Source organism: Lucilia sericata, unplaced genomic scaffold (assembly GCF_015586225.1).
Source record: "Lucilia sericata isolate MDLA Ls3-8-SP2 unplaced genomic scaffold, ASM1558622v1 Contig000192F_arrow, whole genome shotgun sequence".
In the NCBI taxonomy this organism is placed as follows: Eukaryota; Metazoa; Arthropoda; class Insecta; order Diptera; family Calliphoridae; genus Lucilia; species Lucilia sericata.
This window is the reverse complement of record NW_023994220.1, coordinates 279,402-295,143: the sequence shown is the minus strand read 5'-3', so window position 1 is coordinate 295,143 and position 15,742 is coordinate 279,402. Positions and strand designations below refer to the sequence as shown.

The 15,742-nt window shown below is 34.0% G+C and overlaps 1 protein-coding gene across 1 annotated transcript; it reads left to right on the top strand.

Moving 5' to 3' along the window:
- Positions 1-7,034, top strand: LOC119601835 (neogenin). Its single transcript, XM_037953019.1, has 6 exons — positions 1-353; positions 416-895; positions 2,320-2,769; positions 2,875-2,967; positions 6,501-6,635; positions 6,695-7,034. Exons 1-6 carry the CDS (start codon positions 173-175, stop codon positions 6,973-6,975), a joined length of 1,620 nt encoding a protein of 539 aa, XP_037808947.1. The 5' UTR covers positions 1-172; the 3' UTR covers positions 6,976-7,034.
- Positions 7,035-15,742: the final 8,708 nt, after the last annotated feature.

Below are 15,742 nucleotides of genomic sequence, written 5' to 3'. Positions count from 1 at the left end.
CAAATTAAACAGTTCAAATTGAGCGTTGGGCTCAAGCGGTGTAAAATTCAATTTAAACGTTAAATTCGGTTAAAATTAAAGAAAAATTCTTTTAAACTTAAGAAAAAAAATTTAAGAAAATATTAAAAAAAAGTTTTATGTTAGAAAAAAAGAGGCCTTTAGCTAGAAAAAAATGAGTTTTATTACAAAATTTTGTTATTTAATAATAAATTTAACTTTATTAATCCATATCAAAGGCCAAGAGTTAAATTTAGTGCCAAATGATGAACTATATAGTAGAGATTTTTATACCGTGCCCACTACTGTGAAAACCTATGAAAACGATAATGTTTTATTGCCCTGTGGTTACAAGTGTAAGTTTCTTAAAAAAAAAAAACAAAAATAAAAAAATTAATAAAAATTTTCACAAAATTAGTGCCTTATCTCTCGGTACGCTGGTTAAAAGAAGAAGACTTCCTATTGGAGTCCCCTCGCTCAGAACCTGTTTTTATGGAACGTTTACATTTGCTAGCCAATGGCAGTCTAGAGGTTATGAATGTCCAGGCTGAGGATACGGGCAAATATTATTGTGAAATTATCACTAGCACGGGTAAAGCTTTACAGCCCCATGCCATAGAAGTACAATATGCCCCACGCATTTCTACCACTCCTAGCGGTTATATAGAACTGCCTATAGGTGCTGTTTTGGAAATAATTTGTGAAGCTGAGGGTGTCCCTCAACCCGCCGTCAGTTGGGTTCATAATAATGAGACCATAATTGATTATTTGGTGGGTAATCGTCAGATACATATAGTGGAAATTAAATCGCGTAATATGTCGGGAAATATAGAGTGTATCGGGCAGAATGGTGTGGGTGGTCAAGCTGTGTCCGATGGTGTGGAATTGGTGGTGTTGTGTAAGTTTTATAAGATGGTAGAATAAACTTCTGACTAGACCAGACCATAGACTAGACTATAGTCCAGACTATAGTCCAGATTAAAAACTAGACTATAGTTCAGACTATAGAATACACTATAGTCCAGACTTTAGATTAGACTATAGTTCAGACTATAGAATACACTATAGTCCAGACTATAGTTCAGACTATAGACGAGACTATAGTCCAGACTATAGACTAGACTATCGTCCAGACTATAGACTAGACTATCGTCCAGACTATAGACTAGACTATCGTCCAGACTATAGACTAGACTATAGTCCAGACAATAGACTAGACTATTGTATAGACTACAGACTAGATTTTAGTCCAGACTACAGACTGGACTATAGTCCAGACTATAAACTAGACTATAGTCCAGACTAGGTACAAGGATATAGTCTAGACTATAGACTAGACTATAGTCCAGATTACAGACTAGACTATACTCCAGACTATAGAATTGACTATAGTCCAGAATATAGACCAGACTATAGTCCAGCCTATGCACTAGAGTATTGTGCAGACAATAGTATAAACTAGACTATAGTCCAGACTAAAGACTAGACTATAGTCCAGACTATAGAATAGACTATAGGCCAGACTATAGATTAGACTATAGTCAAGACTAAAGACTAGAATATAGTCCAGACTTTAGACTAGACTATAGTCCAGACTGTAGTTCAGACTATAGTCCAGACTATAGTTCAGACTATGGGATAGACTATAGTCCAGACTAAAGACTACACTATAGTCCAGACTATAGACTAGACTATAGTCCAGACTAAAGACTAGACTATAGTTCAGACTATAGAATAGACTATAGTCCAGATTAAGGCCTACAGTATAGTTCAGACTATAGACTAGACTATAATCCAGACTATAAACTAGACTATAGTCCAGACTATAGAACAAACTATAGTCCAGACTAAAGACTAGGCTTTAGTCCAGACTATAGACTAGACTATAATCCAAACTATAAACCAGACTATAGTCCAGACTATAGAATAAACTATAGTCCAGACTAAAGACTAGGCTGTAGTCCAGACTATAGACTATAGTCCAGACTGTAGACTAGACTATAATCCAGACTATAGACTAGATTATAATCCAGACTTTAAACTGCACTACAATCCAGACTATAGACTAGACTTTAGTCCAGACTATAAACTAGACTATAGTCCAGACTATAGACCAGACTATAGTCCAGACTATAGTCCAGACTATAGACCAGACTATAGTCCAGACTATAGTTCAGACTATAGACTAGACTATAGTCCAGACTATAGACTGGACTACAGTCCAGACTATAGACTAGACTCCAGACTATAGATAGTCCGGTTAAAAAGTTTTGCTCTTTTAACATCTTTCCCCTTTGCTCTCACCTACTGTCTTACCTACAGTCCCTCCCGAAATTCGTACTTTACGCAAAATCTACTATTCCAAAATTGGTGGTCGCCTACAACTCGAGTGCTACGTCGAATCAGCTCCCTTAGCTAAGGTTAAATGGTTTCATGCCGGCAAACCCATTACTTACGGTTCCTTCTTTGGACGCCAAGACAGCGAAGAATTATCGCCAAATCAAACGACAACACAACGTTACTATTCCGATATGAAACATTCTTTAATTGTTAAAAATGCCCGTGAAATTGATATGGGTATGTATGAGTGTAGAGCGGAGAACACGATTGGAGTGCAAAGTGCTTATATGGAGGTAACATTCCGTCCAATGCCATGCACTTTTAAGATTAGCCCTGACATGCAGAGTCCCACGGCGCATATACTGGTGTGGCAAACTGAAAGTTACTCGCCAATTATTGAATTTAAACTTAAATTTAGACAAGTACCATCTGGTGAGTAGTAGTAGCAGTAAACACGAAAGTGTATATTAAGATTAATTGATTAATTTGAGAGGGGGAATTTACAAATGTTTTTTTTTATTTTTATTTTATTCACAGACAGCAGTTTTGTATACTCGACAACAACAACGGTGACAGCGCAATATGCCGCTGAATGGACGGAGCTGACAATACCCTCTTCGATATCAATAGGTAAAGAATTTCAAAGTATTTTCAAGAAATTCTTAGGGGTTTAGTATGTTTACGTTTTGGAAATTCCACAAATTTTATATAAGTTTGTAATGCGTGGGTGGTTTGCGCAACAGTTGTGATATTACACTTACCCATGAAATTGTTCCCACAGGTTGGATATAGAGAGGATAAAGTTTGTAATTTTACTACAGAGAGATTTCCGATTAAGTTAGTTCCTAAGTGAAAATGATATCCAGAATTGGGGCTGCTTCTTGTCTATTAAATGATTAATGATTGAACTTGTTTTCTTCGATTAGCTTTGTTTCCTGCCGGGTAAAGATCTATGATTTAGTTCGTTCCTAGACGACAAGGAGACTCAGAATTGTTACTGTTACTTGTCTACTAAATGATCCACAATTGTTGTTATTTCTTGTATGCAGAAAGATCCATGATTTTTATATGACTGCGATATTGTTCTTTGACTTTCAAATAGCCACGATTGACCTGGTTGCTTGCCAACAATATATCTAGGATTGAACTTGTTTCTTGACTAAGGAAAGCTCCACAATTGAGCTTTTCCCTGAATACAGAACCGCAAATGAACTTGCTCCTTGTCAACTAATGATCTACGATTGATCTTGTTCTTGTTCTATAAAAGATCAATTGAGCTTGGTTAATGCCAAGTCAACAAAATATTCTTTGTCGATGAAAGATTTAAGATCGATCTAGTTCCTTGACAGTGGAAATATTCACTATTCAGCTTCTTCGTAGTCAACTAAAGATCCACGGTTGAGCATGATCTATGACTGCGGAAAGATATATGATTGAGTCTGTTAATAGTCAAGAAAAGATCTTGTTCTTCGACTACTAAAAGGTCGACCAAGGATCCAAGATTAAGCTTGTTCTTTGACTACGGAAAGATTCATGAATGAGCCTGTTCCTGGACAACTGAAGATTCACGATTGAACATGATCTTTGACTAAGGAAAGACCTACGATAGAGCTTGTTCCTAGTTAACTTAAGATTCACTCTAGCGTTTGTACCCTGCCAACCAAGGATTCAAGATTGGGCTTATTCTTGGACTATGGAAATATCCACGATTGAGCTTTTTCTTGGTTAACTAAAGATCTGCAATTGAGCGTGTTCTTTGTCTGCAGAAAGGTCTACGATTGCACTTATTCCTAATCAACTAAAGATCTCCAATTGAGCTTGTTCTTTGACTGTGGAAAGGTCCGTTAATTAGCTTGAACTTGGACTAAGGAAAGCGATAGATTGAACTTGTTTCTAGTTAATTGAAGGTTCATAATTGAGCAGGTTCTTTGACAGCAGAATGGTTCACGATTCAAATGGTATATTGATAACGGAAAGGTCTACGATTGATCTTGTTCTTTGTCGACGAAGGATTCAAGATTGAGCTTCTTCTTTGACTATAAAAAGATCCGCAATTGGTCAAGTAAACATCCGCGATTAAGCGTGTTCTTTGTCTTTAGATAGACCTACTATTGATCTTGTTCCTAGTCAACTATAGATCCACGATTAAGTTTGTTCTTTGACCTTAGAAGATCCAAGATTGAGCGTGTCTTTCAGCTGCGGAAAGGGTCCACGATTGAGATTGTTCATTGACTACGAAAAGGTCTACCATTAAGCTTGTTCCTTGTCAACTAAAGATCGGCGATTGAGCTTGTTATTTTGACTGCGGAAAGATATACAATTTAGCTTGTTCCTAATCAATTAAAGATTAACGTTTGAGCTTGTTCGTTGACTATGGAAAAACCTTCATTGACCTCATTCCTTTTGAACTAAAGATCCATGATATATGAGCCAGTTCTGTGACTTCAGAAAGTTCCTCGATTGAGCTTTTTCCTTATCAACTAAAGATTCATTATTTAGCAGGTCAAATATTACTAAGAGATCCATGATTGCGATTGTTATTCTACTACGAAAGGATCTAGTTTTGACGACTGAGGTTGCCTTTTATGAACCAAAGATCAGCTATTTATTTTGTCTCTTGACTACCGAAAGATTTACGATTAATCATGTTCCGAAAGATCTATTATTGAGTTTGTTTCCAAAGATCAATGGTTCCTTGTCCTTCAATGAACCACGATTGATCTAATTTCTTATCAAATAGTCATCCACAATTGAGCTTGTCCCTTGTCAATCAATGATTTACTATTCATCTTGTCTCTTGACTACCGAAAGATCCTCGATTGATATTGTGGCTTGATTATCGTCAGATCTATGATTGAGTTTGTTTATTGTCAACCATAGATCAAAGATTGAGCTTGTTTTTTGACTACCAACAGTTTTGGGACTAATCTTCGGTCTTGCCACTCCAAGCTTGTTCCTTGACCTCCGAAAGATCCTCTAAATAGACCTACTATTGATCTTGTTCCTAGTCAACTATAGATCCACGATTGAGTTTGTTCTTAGACCTTAGAAGATCCAAGATTGAGCGTGTCTTTCAACTGCGGAAAGTTCCACGATTGAGATTGTTCATTGACTACGAAAAGGTCTACCATTAAGCTTGTTCCTTGTCAACTAAAGATCGGCGATTGAGCTTGTTATTTGACTGCGGAAAGTTATACAATTTAGCTTGTTCCTAATCAATTAAAGATCAACGTTTGAGCTTGTTCGTTGACTATGGAAAAACCTTCATTGAGCTCATTTCTTTTCAACTAAAAATCCATGATATATGAGCCAGTTCTGTGACTTCGGAAAGATCCTCGATTGAGCTTTTTCCTTATCAACTAAAGATTCATTATTTAGCAGGTCAAATATTACTAAGAGATCCATGATTGCGATTCATCTTGTTCCTTGGTTTTTAGATAATCCACTATGGAGTTTGTTCTTTGACAGCTAAAGATCACGATAGACCGTGTTCTTTGTCAGACAAAGATCGCGATAGAGCTTGTTCTTTGTCAGCCAAAGATTCACGATTGGACTTGTCTCTTGACTATCGAAAGATCCACGACTGAGGTTGCCTTTTATGAACCATAGATCATTAGATTATTTTGTCCCTTGACTATCGAAAGATTTACGATTAATCATGTTCCGAAAGATCTATTATTGAGTTTGTTTCCAAAGATCAACGGTTGCTTGTCCTTCAATGACCCACGATTGATCTAATTCCTTATCAAATAGTCATCCACAATTGAGCTTGTCCCTTGTCAATCAATGATTTACTATTCATCTTGTCTCTTGACTACCGAAAGATCCTCGATTGATATTGTGGCTTGATTATCGTCAGATCTATGATTGAGTTTGTTTATTGTCAACCATAAATCAAAGATTGAGCTTGTTTTTTGACTATCAACAGTTTTGGGACTAATCTTTTGTCTTGTCATTCCAAGTGCTATGTTCAATCTAGTTCCTTGATCTCCAAAAGATCCTCAAAATTGAGTTTGTTTCTTGATTTCTTAAAGTTTCTCCAATTATCTTGTTTTTGGATTTCCAAAAGATTTTCTATTGATCTTGATCCTTGACTACAACTTCCAAAATTTTATTTCTTCTTATAAATTTTTTAATTCTTTTTCATTTTCCGCTCTCTATAGGTCCCATTTATACCACCACCTATACCCTGCATGGTTTACATCCCGCCAGTATTTATCAGGTGGTAGTTTTGGCACGTAATCATTATGGCTGGAGTGATAGCAGTAAAATTTTACGTTTTGCCACCGGAGGAGAAGGTAGGTGACAAATTTTGAAATAATTTATTTAATACAACAATTTCTCTTTTATAAACCAGTTGAATTTCCCAATTATTCCACTGAATCGGATAAATTTGATGACGCAAATGATGAGATCCCAAATTCCGCAGCTATTGATGATAGTAATGATCTAATGAATAATAAAACTTTGGAAGAAATAGCTGAAAATACTATAGATCCCTATAAAGATTTAAAATTATATGCCACCATGACTTTATATCCCTCAACTGGCAGTAGGTTTAGCAACAATTGCGCTTGTTGGGGACAGTATTTAAGTGCTATTGTAGTCATAATTGCTTATAAATTGTATTTGCATTGAGAACGTATTATTAAGAAGAATTAAATAATAATAATAATAAAAAATATTATTAAATAAAATTGGGATTATGATTTTTCTATTGTTTGGCTGAGAAATTTTTTTGGAATTGGGTGTTATTTTGTTAGTGCTTGAAAGAAATTTATGTTAGAAAGTAAATTATTTAATAAAAAAAGAACAAAATGATCAGAAAACTTGTTTTGTTCGAAATTCTTATTAATTTCAATCTTATTTTGTCTTAAGTACAAGTGTACTTAGAATAACCTAATCATCTGAAAACTGATAACAAAAATTTCATCAGTTTTTTTTTTTTTTTCAAAATGATTTGGCTTTATTTTAAAAACATTTTGCTAATAAAGCAATTAAAATGAAATATTTTTATAAAAAATATATAGAATTTCATTATCATAAGTAAAACGTGTCTTTATGCTTATTTGAAATTCATTCATTTCAATTCATTTAGTATTCTATATTTAGTATAAACACACTCTATAATCATAGTATTTTCACATACCATAAACGATCATCTGTTCGTTCTGGCATCTCCTCTCAACTGCAGCATCAACATCATTATCATCTGTAGCATCTTCTAGTAACAGCCATCAATTCAATATGTGTGTGTCTGTTTTTTTTTTTAGTGACCTTTGACAAGAATATTGACTTTTATTTTAATTTAATGCAAATTTTCTACGCAGTCTTTGTAGTTTTTATACCAGCGCACGCGTACTGACATGTGCTTTTGATCGTTTACTAAGTTTATCTTGGGGGTTTCTTAAGCTTCTGGAAGATTTATCTTGGGGGTAGAGAAGATTTAGAATGTTAGCGGCAGACGTTAGAACTGCAGTAACAAATCAAGAAGAAGTTAAATTTAAAGTATGTTCCTCGACTAATTCACGATCCATCATGGCATCTTTCTCTTCTTCTACGATCCACGATTGAGTTTTTCAATTGAGTTTTTTTCTTGATCATTAAACGATCTAATATTGAACTGTTCTTCGGCACGATTGAATAGATCCTTGAATAATGAAAGCTTGTCAATTGAAATTCTTTCTTGATTATTAAAATTCACGATCCATCACGGCATCTTTCTCTTCTTCTACGATCCACGATTGAGTTTTTCAATTGAGTTTCTTTCTTGATCATTAAACGATCTAATATTGAAAAGTTCTTCGGCACGATTGAATAGATCCTTGAATAATGAAAGCTCGTCAATTGAAATTCTTTCTTGATTATTAAAAGATCAAAAATTGTCTTGGTTCTTCGCTGGGCTTAACGATCCACATTTTAGTAGTTTTTCGCCTAATAAAAGTTCCTTAACTGAGTTTCTTTTAGGATTACTGAACGATCCAAATTTTAGCTTTGATAGAGATCTTTCAGAACTAATAAAAAGTTAATACTAAATGATCAACGGTTGAGTTGAAAGCTCCTCAATTGAATTCCATTCTTGACTATTAAACGATGCATGTTTGAGTTGTTCTTCGACTATCCTACTCGATTAAGTTGTTTCTTGACGAATGAAAGATTCTTTCAGAATTATTAAACGATTAAAGTTTGAGCTTTGATTGAGTTCTTTGGACTAATGAAAAGCGAATACCAAACGATAAACGATTGAGTTGTTTCTCGACTTATGAAAGATCCTTAATTGGATTTCTTTCTTGGTATCAAACAAGATTGAGTTCCTCGATTAAGTTGTATCTCAAAGAATGAAAGATTCTTTCATAATTATTAAACGATCCAAGTTTGAGCTTCGATTGAGTTCTTAATGGACTAATGAAAAGCGAATACTAAACGATTGAGTTGTTTCTCTCGAAAGATCCTCAATTTAGTTTCATTCTTGAATATTAAACGTTTTAAGATTGCGTTGTTCTTCGACTATCAAACGATCCTTGATTGATTTGTTTCTCCACTAATGGAAGCTTCTTAATTAAGTTTCTTTCTTGATTATTAGACGATCTAAGATTGAGCAGTTCTTCGACTATGAACTGAACCTTGATTTGGTTCTTCCTGGCTTCGATTAAGTTTGTTTCTTCGACTATTAAACATTCCACGATTGGGTTTTTCCACGACTAATGAAAGCTTCTGTTAATCTACGATTAAGATTGATTTTGAACATCTGTAGAAACCTATGGCTTCTACAGAAGTAGAAGATAGAGCTGCAAAGGCTCCGAGATTGAGCTTGTTTTCTTAGTACTAAAAATCTGCAAATGAGTTTATTCCTTGTCTTGTAAAGCGTGCATAATAGCGCTTATTCTTGACTAAAAATTTTCAATCTCGTCTTTTCAATGATCCAAGATTGAACCTGTTCCTCGACTACTAAAGATCCGAAAATGATTTTGTTCCTTGACATCTAAAAGAGCAAGGTTGTGCTTATTCATTGTCTAAATATCCAAGAATCAGTTAATTTCTTGACCTCTAAAAGGCAACGATTGAATTTGATTATAAGGTACTAAAATCCCAACGATCGATATAGTGTTGTGAGCCATGAAAGCCTACGATTGAGGTTGATCTTAGACTATTAAGAGAGCTATGATTAAGGCTTATCTTGGACTCCTAAAACAATAACGATTAAGGCTGATCCCCAAATCAATAATAGAGCGCAGATTGTTACAGTGTTTATAATAGATAACGACTGAGCTTGATCTTTAAACAATGAAATGTCAACGCTAGAGATCTTTTCTTAAGCACTGAAGAAGCTCATTATCCACTAATAAGAGAGCGAAGATTGAGGCCGATTTTTGACTACTAAAAGTTCTACAATTGAGAATATTCATGAGTTTGAAATAGAACACGATTGACGTTGATCTTTAACCACCAAAACCCCAACGATCGAGATTGTTTATTGAGCTCTGAAATCCTATGTTTAAGACTGATCTTCGATTAATAAGAGAGTGAAGATTGAGGCTGATCTTGAGCTACTAAAACATTTAAGATTGATGCTTAATAAGAGAGCAAATATTGATCATCGATTGATATTGTTATTGAGTTTGTAATAGACCATGATTGAGTTTGATCTTTCACTACTAAAATGCCAACGATTCTGATCATTCTTTGAGTTCTCAAAGCCTATGATTGAGGCTGATCATCTACTAATAAGAGAGCGAAGATTGAGGACGATTTTTTACTACGAAAAGATCTACAATTGAGAATATCATGAGTTTGAAATAGAACACGATTGACGTTGATTTTTGACCACCAAAATCCCAACGATCGAGATTGTTTCTTAAGCACTGAAGGCCTATGTTTAAGGTTGATCCTCGTTTAATAAGAGAGTGAAGATTGAGGCTGATCTTGGGCTACTAAAACATCTAAGATTGTTACCGATCCCTGCTTAATAAGGGAGCAAAGATTGATCATTGATTGATATTGTTCTTGAGTTTATAATAGACCTTGACTGAGCTTGATCTTTCACTACTAAAATGCCAACGATCGTGATAATTTCCTGAGTTCTGAAAGCCTACGATAAGAGAGTGAAGGCCGAGTTCTGAAAGCCTACGATTGTGGCTAAACCTTGACTAATAAGAGAGCAAATATTGAGGCTGATCTTAAACTATTAAAAGATCTACAATTGTGAGTATTCAAGAGTTTGAAATAGAACACCATTGAGCTTGATCTTTAACCACTAAAATGCCAATGATCGCTATCGTTTCTTGAGCTCTGAAAGAATACGATTGAGACTAACTTTCGACCAATAAGAGATCGATGATTGAGGCCGATATTGGACTACGAAAACGTCTACAATTGCGATCGATCCCTGCTTAATAAGGGAGCAAAGATTGATCATCGATTAATATTGTTCTTGAGTTTGTTATGGACCATGATTGAGCTTGATATTTCACTACTAAAATGCCAACGATCGTAATAATTTCTTGAGTTCTGAAAGCCTACGATAAGAGAGCGAAGGTCGAGTTCTGAAAGCCTACGATTGTGGCTAAACTTCGACTAATAAGAGAGCAAATATTGAGGCTGATCTTAAACTATTAAAAGATCTACAATTGTGAATATTCAAGAGTTTAAAATCGAACACGAATGAGCTTGATTTTTAACCACTAAAATGCCAATGATTGCGATCGTTTCTTGAGCTCTGAAAGAATAAGATTGCGGCTAAATTTCGACCAATAATTGAGGCCGATATTGGACTACGAAAACATCTACAATTGAGAATATTCGTGCGTTTAAAAGAGTCCATGATAGGGTATGGATCTGGAGCGCTGAAAGTCAACGATTAAGTTTGATCTTTGCTACTAAAATATAGATTTTTAAAGATGATCTTAAGCAGCAACTTTTAAAGATCCACGCGCCTGCTTTTGTCTGTAGTTCAGCCGCTTAAATTGTGATTTCCAAAGATCGTTTTTTAAGCGCTGAAAGTCAACGAATAAGTTTGATCTTTGCTACTAAAATATAGATTTTTAAAGATGATCTTAAGCAGCAACTTTTAAAGATCCATGCGCCTGCTTTTGTCTGTAGTTCAGCCGCTTAAATTGTGATTTCCAAAGATCGTTTTTTAAGCGCTGAAAGTCAACGAATAAGTTTGATCTTTGCTACTAAAAGATCGATTTTTAAAGATGATCTTAAGCAGCAACTTTTAAAGTTCCACATGCCTACTTTTGTCTGTAGTTTAGCCGCCGTAATTGTGATTTCCGTTGGTACAATTCAATATCGTTTTCGTTTTCTTCAACTTATTTGCTTTACATGCATTTATTTTTGTAGATTACAAAACTTATGCAAATCAAATGCATAAAATAGCCAAGTATAACAACAATACAAATGTTATTCAATTTAAAACTTTTGTTAAAAAAAAATTCTATTTATTTACATATAGAAAACCACAACATATGTACGATCGTTGTTGCATTTAAATCAAATAAAAAAGACAAAAAGAAAAAAAGATTTTTTTCTGATTTAAACAGCACTCGTGTCAAAATCCTTTAGTTTTTTTTTTCTGCTGTAGCCAACAACTTAAAACCAAGTCGAGGTCAGTCAATTCGTGTTAAATTCAATGCAAAATATTGACGTTTATCTTGAGAGAGAAAAAAAAAAGGAAAATTAATTTAGAATGACAGATGTGGAAAACAAGATGTTGCAGGCCCTTTTCAAAAATATTCAAATACGTCAAAGTAGTCTATGTGTAGTGTCATCTCTTGTTTTGGGAGCTGAAAGTATTTTGTTTACTTGTTGTCTGTCTATCTTGTTTACATGTTAAATGAAATTGTATTTAACTCTATTATTCGTTTGTTTGTTAAATTTATTAAAATTATTGTATTGTTAACTTTTATTTACAAATATAGAATTTTTTTAAATAGATTTTTACATAAAAGTTTATTATTGTTTTGGTTTGTTTACTATTTTCGACGTAATTGTAATTGTAGAAATTAAATTGTATTATTTGCGTGTTTGTTAGAAGAAATGTAATGCCTATTGCACCTATAAGGGAGTTGTTTATCAAATGAAAAGAAAATGTAAATAAAAGTGAAAATTTTTATTGTTAAGTAGATCTTTGTAATTATCTTATTCTTATTCAAGTATTAAATGATCAACGATTTAGATAGTTCATAACCATTATAAGACTGATATTTGGCTGCCGAGAAAAGCAACGAGTTTAATGAGTTTCGAAAGTCTACGTTTAAGCCTGATCATTGGCTTCTAAAAACAAGGCCATTTGGCCTGGCTTTTGTCTTTTAAATAACTTATAATTGAGTTTCTTTCCTGTGATCTGAAAGACCAAGTTTTTGTGATCTGATCTTCCTTCGACTGCTTAGAGAGATCAAAAGAATATATATATATCTTGTACTATAAAATGATCAGCTACAGAAACTATTCTCGAGTTTTCAAAGGAGTATAATTGAGCTTGATCATTAACTGTTGTTAAGTAGATCTTTATAATGATCTTATTGTTATTCAAGTAAATGATCAACGTTTTAGATAGTTCATAACGATCATAAGACCGATCATTGGCTGCCGAGAAGAGCAACAATTGGTTTACTAAATGACAGAAACTATTCTCGAGTTTGCAAAGGAGTATAATTGATCTAGATCATTAACCGTTGTTAAGTAGATCTTTATAATGATCTTATTCTTATTCAAGTATTAAATAATCAACGTTTTAGATAGTTCATAACGATCATTGGCTGCCGAGAAGAGCAACAATTGGTTTACTAAATGACTCACAATTGGGTTCGTTTCCTGAGTTTTGAAAACAAGGTCATTTGGCCTGGCTATAGTCTTCTCAATGACTTATAATTGAGTTTCTTTCCTGTGATCTGAAAGACCAAGTTTTTGTCGTCTGATCTTTCTTCGACTACTTAGAGAGATGGAAAGAATAAAACTGATCTTGTACTATAAAATGATCAGCTACAGAAAATATTCTCGAGTTTTCAAAGGAGTACAATTGAGCTTGATCATTAACTGCTAAAAGTTTAAAGATCGAGATCGTTTCTTGAGTACATATTGAAAACCTACGATCAAAGTTGATCGTCGACTACTAAGAGAGAGAGAGAGAGAAGATAGGGGCAGATCACTGACTTTTTTAACTACTAAAAGGTCAATGATCTAGAACGTTTCTTGAGTATTGAAAGCCTTCACTTAAGGCTGATCTTGGACTACTAAAAGGTCTGTAATTGATATTATGTATGTGTTTTAAAAAAGATCATGATAGAAATAAACGATCGAAATTGTTTCTTAAGTACAGGAAGACTATGATCCCGTCCGATCTTTCACTAATTAGGGAGTTAAGATTGAAGCTGATCTTGATCTAATAAAAACTTTGCAATTGCGGCCTTAATTGTTCATAATGTTCTAATGATAAGTAGAGACGATTACTACAGAGCTTGTACTACCAAAAGATTTACGATTGAGACTACTATAAACACAATGATCGCGATCATTTCGTGAGTAATGAAAGACTCAACATTAAAACCGATCTGATCTAATAAAATAGACCAAGATAAAGTATGATCTTGTGGCCACTTAAAGATAAACGATCGAAATTGTTTCTCAAGTACAGAAAGCCTACGATTGAGCCTGATCTTCGACTACTAAGAAAGGGAAGATTGAGGTTGATCTTGGTCCAGTAAAACCACTGAAATTGTATATCACCAAGCTTGATCATTAGCTACTAAAAGGTTAATGATCGAGATCACATCTGAAGAATACAAAAGTATCTACAATTTAGATATTCGTGTTGATACTCCACTAATAAGAGACTGAAGATTGAGGCTGATTATGAACTACTACAAGATCTGCCATTGAGATTATTTATGAGTCTAAATGGGGCTCATAGAGGATCATCCTGGATCACTAGTAAAATATCTTCAATTAAGTCTGATCTTGGACTTCTAAATGATCCTCAATTGAAGTTGATCCTTACTAACGATTTATACCTGACATTAGACTAAATCAACAGTGATCTTAAGCTACTAAATGATCCAATATTAAAATTAAACTTGAGTCTTAAAGAATCCAGATTTTAGACCCCTAAATGATTATTGATTGAACATATTCCTAAAGTCTTGAAATCTCACAACAGAGACTGATCTTCATCTACAAAATAAGCCACTATTAAGCCTCATCTTGGACCACTTAAAGTTTCACGTTTTCGATTAATTCCACAAGATTAAAAAGTCCTTTATAAAACCTGAACTTTTATTACGATTAACAATTGATTTTTCAACAAACTACAACGAAATAGTATTTTCTATTAATATAAACTTTTAAATAATATTCTTACAAGTACGTGTGAACTTTACGTTTATTATTTAATAAACCACTTAGGCCACCGGTCAATAGCAGATCATTTAGAAATTATTAATTCAAGTCGCTCTCGTTCACTTGCTGTCTCCCTATTTATTTAATTTACGTCATTAATTATGAAGTGTATATGAAAATTATACACACATTGTTGTTGTTGTTGTTTTTGTATTAGTTATTAAATTAATATTAACAATAATTACAAATATTTAGTTAAGAATTATAGAAACAATTTTTATTTATTTAAAAAAAAAACACAACAATAACAATAATAATAAAAATATTGTAATAGCAGTGTGATAAAAACAAAATACTTGAGGAATTTTTAATGAGATTTATAGTGTTTTTTAATAATATTTTTTCTTTCTATTGTAATAAAAATTCTATTTTCGTAAAAGGGCGAAAAAATGTCAATTAATTAAGGTGTGTTTTCAGAGAAAGCCAAAGAAAATTCTAATTGAGGTTTTAAGTATTAGGCAATAGTTTTTTAGTTAGAGATTAAGGTTATTAAGGTTTAAGCTTGATCTGTACATACTAAAATGCTCATGATCGCGATGGATTCTAGAGCACTGAAGCCTATAATTAAGGCTGATTTTCGACTAATAAGATATCGGGAGATTGAGGCTGAGCGTGGACTACTGAACGGTCAGCAATGACGAACTAACGAACGAACAACTAACTAACTAACAATACGAACGAACGAACGAACGAACGACGAACGAACAACGACGAAACGAACAACGAACCAAGAACGAAACGAACGAACGAACGAACTAACGAACGAAAAAAACGAACGAACGAACGAACGAACGAACGAACGAACGAAACGAACAACAACACGAACGAACGAACTAACTAACGAACGAACGAACGAACTAACGAACGAACGAACGAACGAACGAACGAACGAACTAACGAACGAACAAACGAACTAACGAACAAAAACGAAGAACGAACAACGAACGAACGAACGAAAACACAACGAACGAACGAACGAAACGAGCGACGAACGAAACGAACGAACTAA

Coding starts and splice junctions, on each gene's coding strand:
- LOC119601835 (XM_037953019.1), top strand. CDS start 173: ATGAGTTTTATTACAAAATTTTGTTATTTAATAATAAATTTAACTTTA. Junction 896..2,319: donor TGTGGAATTGGTGGTGTTGT/GTAAGTTTTATA, acceptor TCTTACCTACAG/TCCCTCCCGAAATTCGTACT. Junction 6,636..6,694: donor TTTTGCCACCGGAGGAGAAG/GTAGGTGACAAA, acceptor TTTATAAACCAG/TTGAATTTCCCAATTATTCC.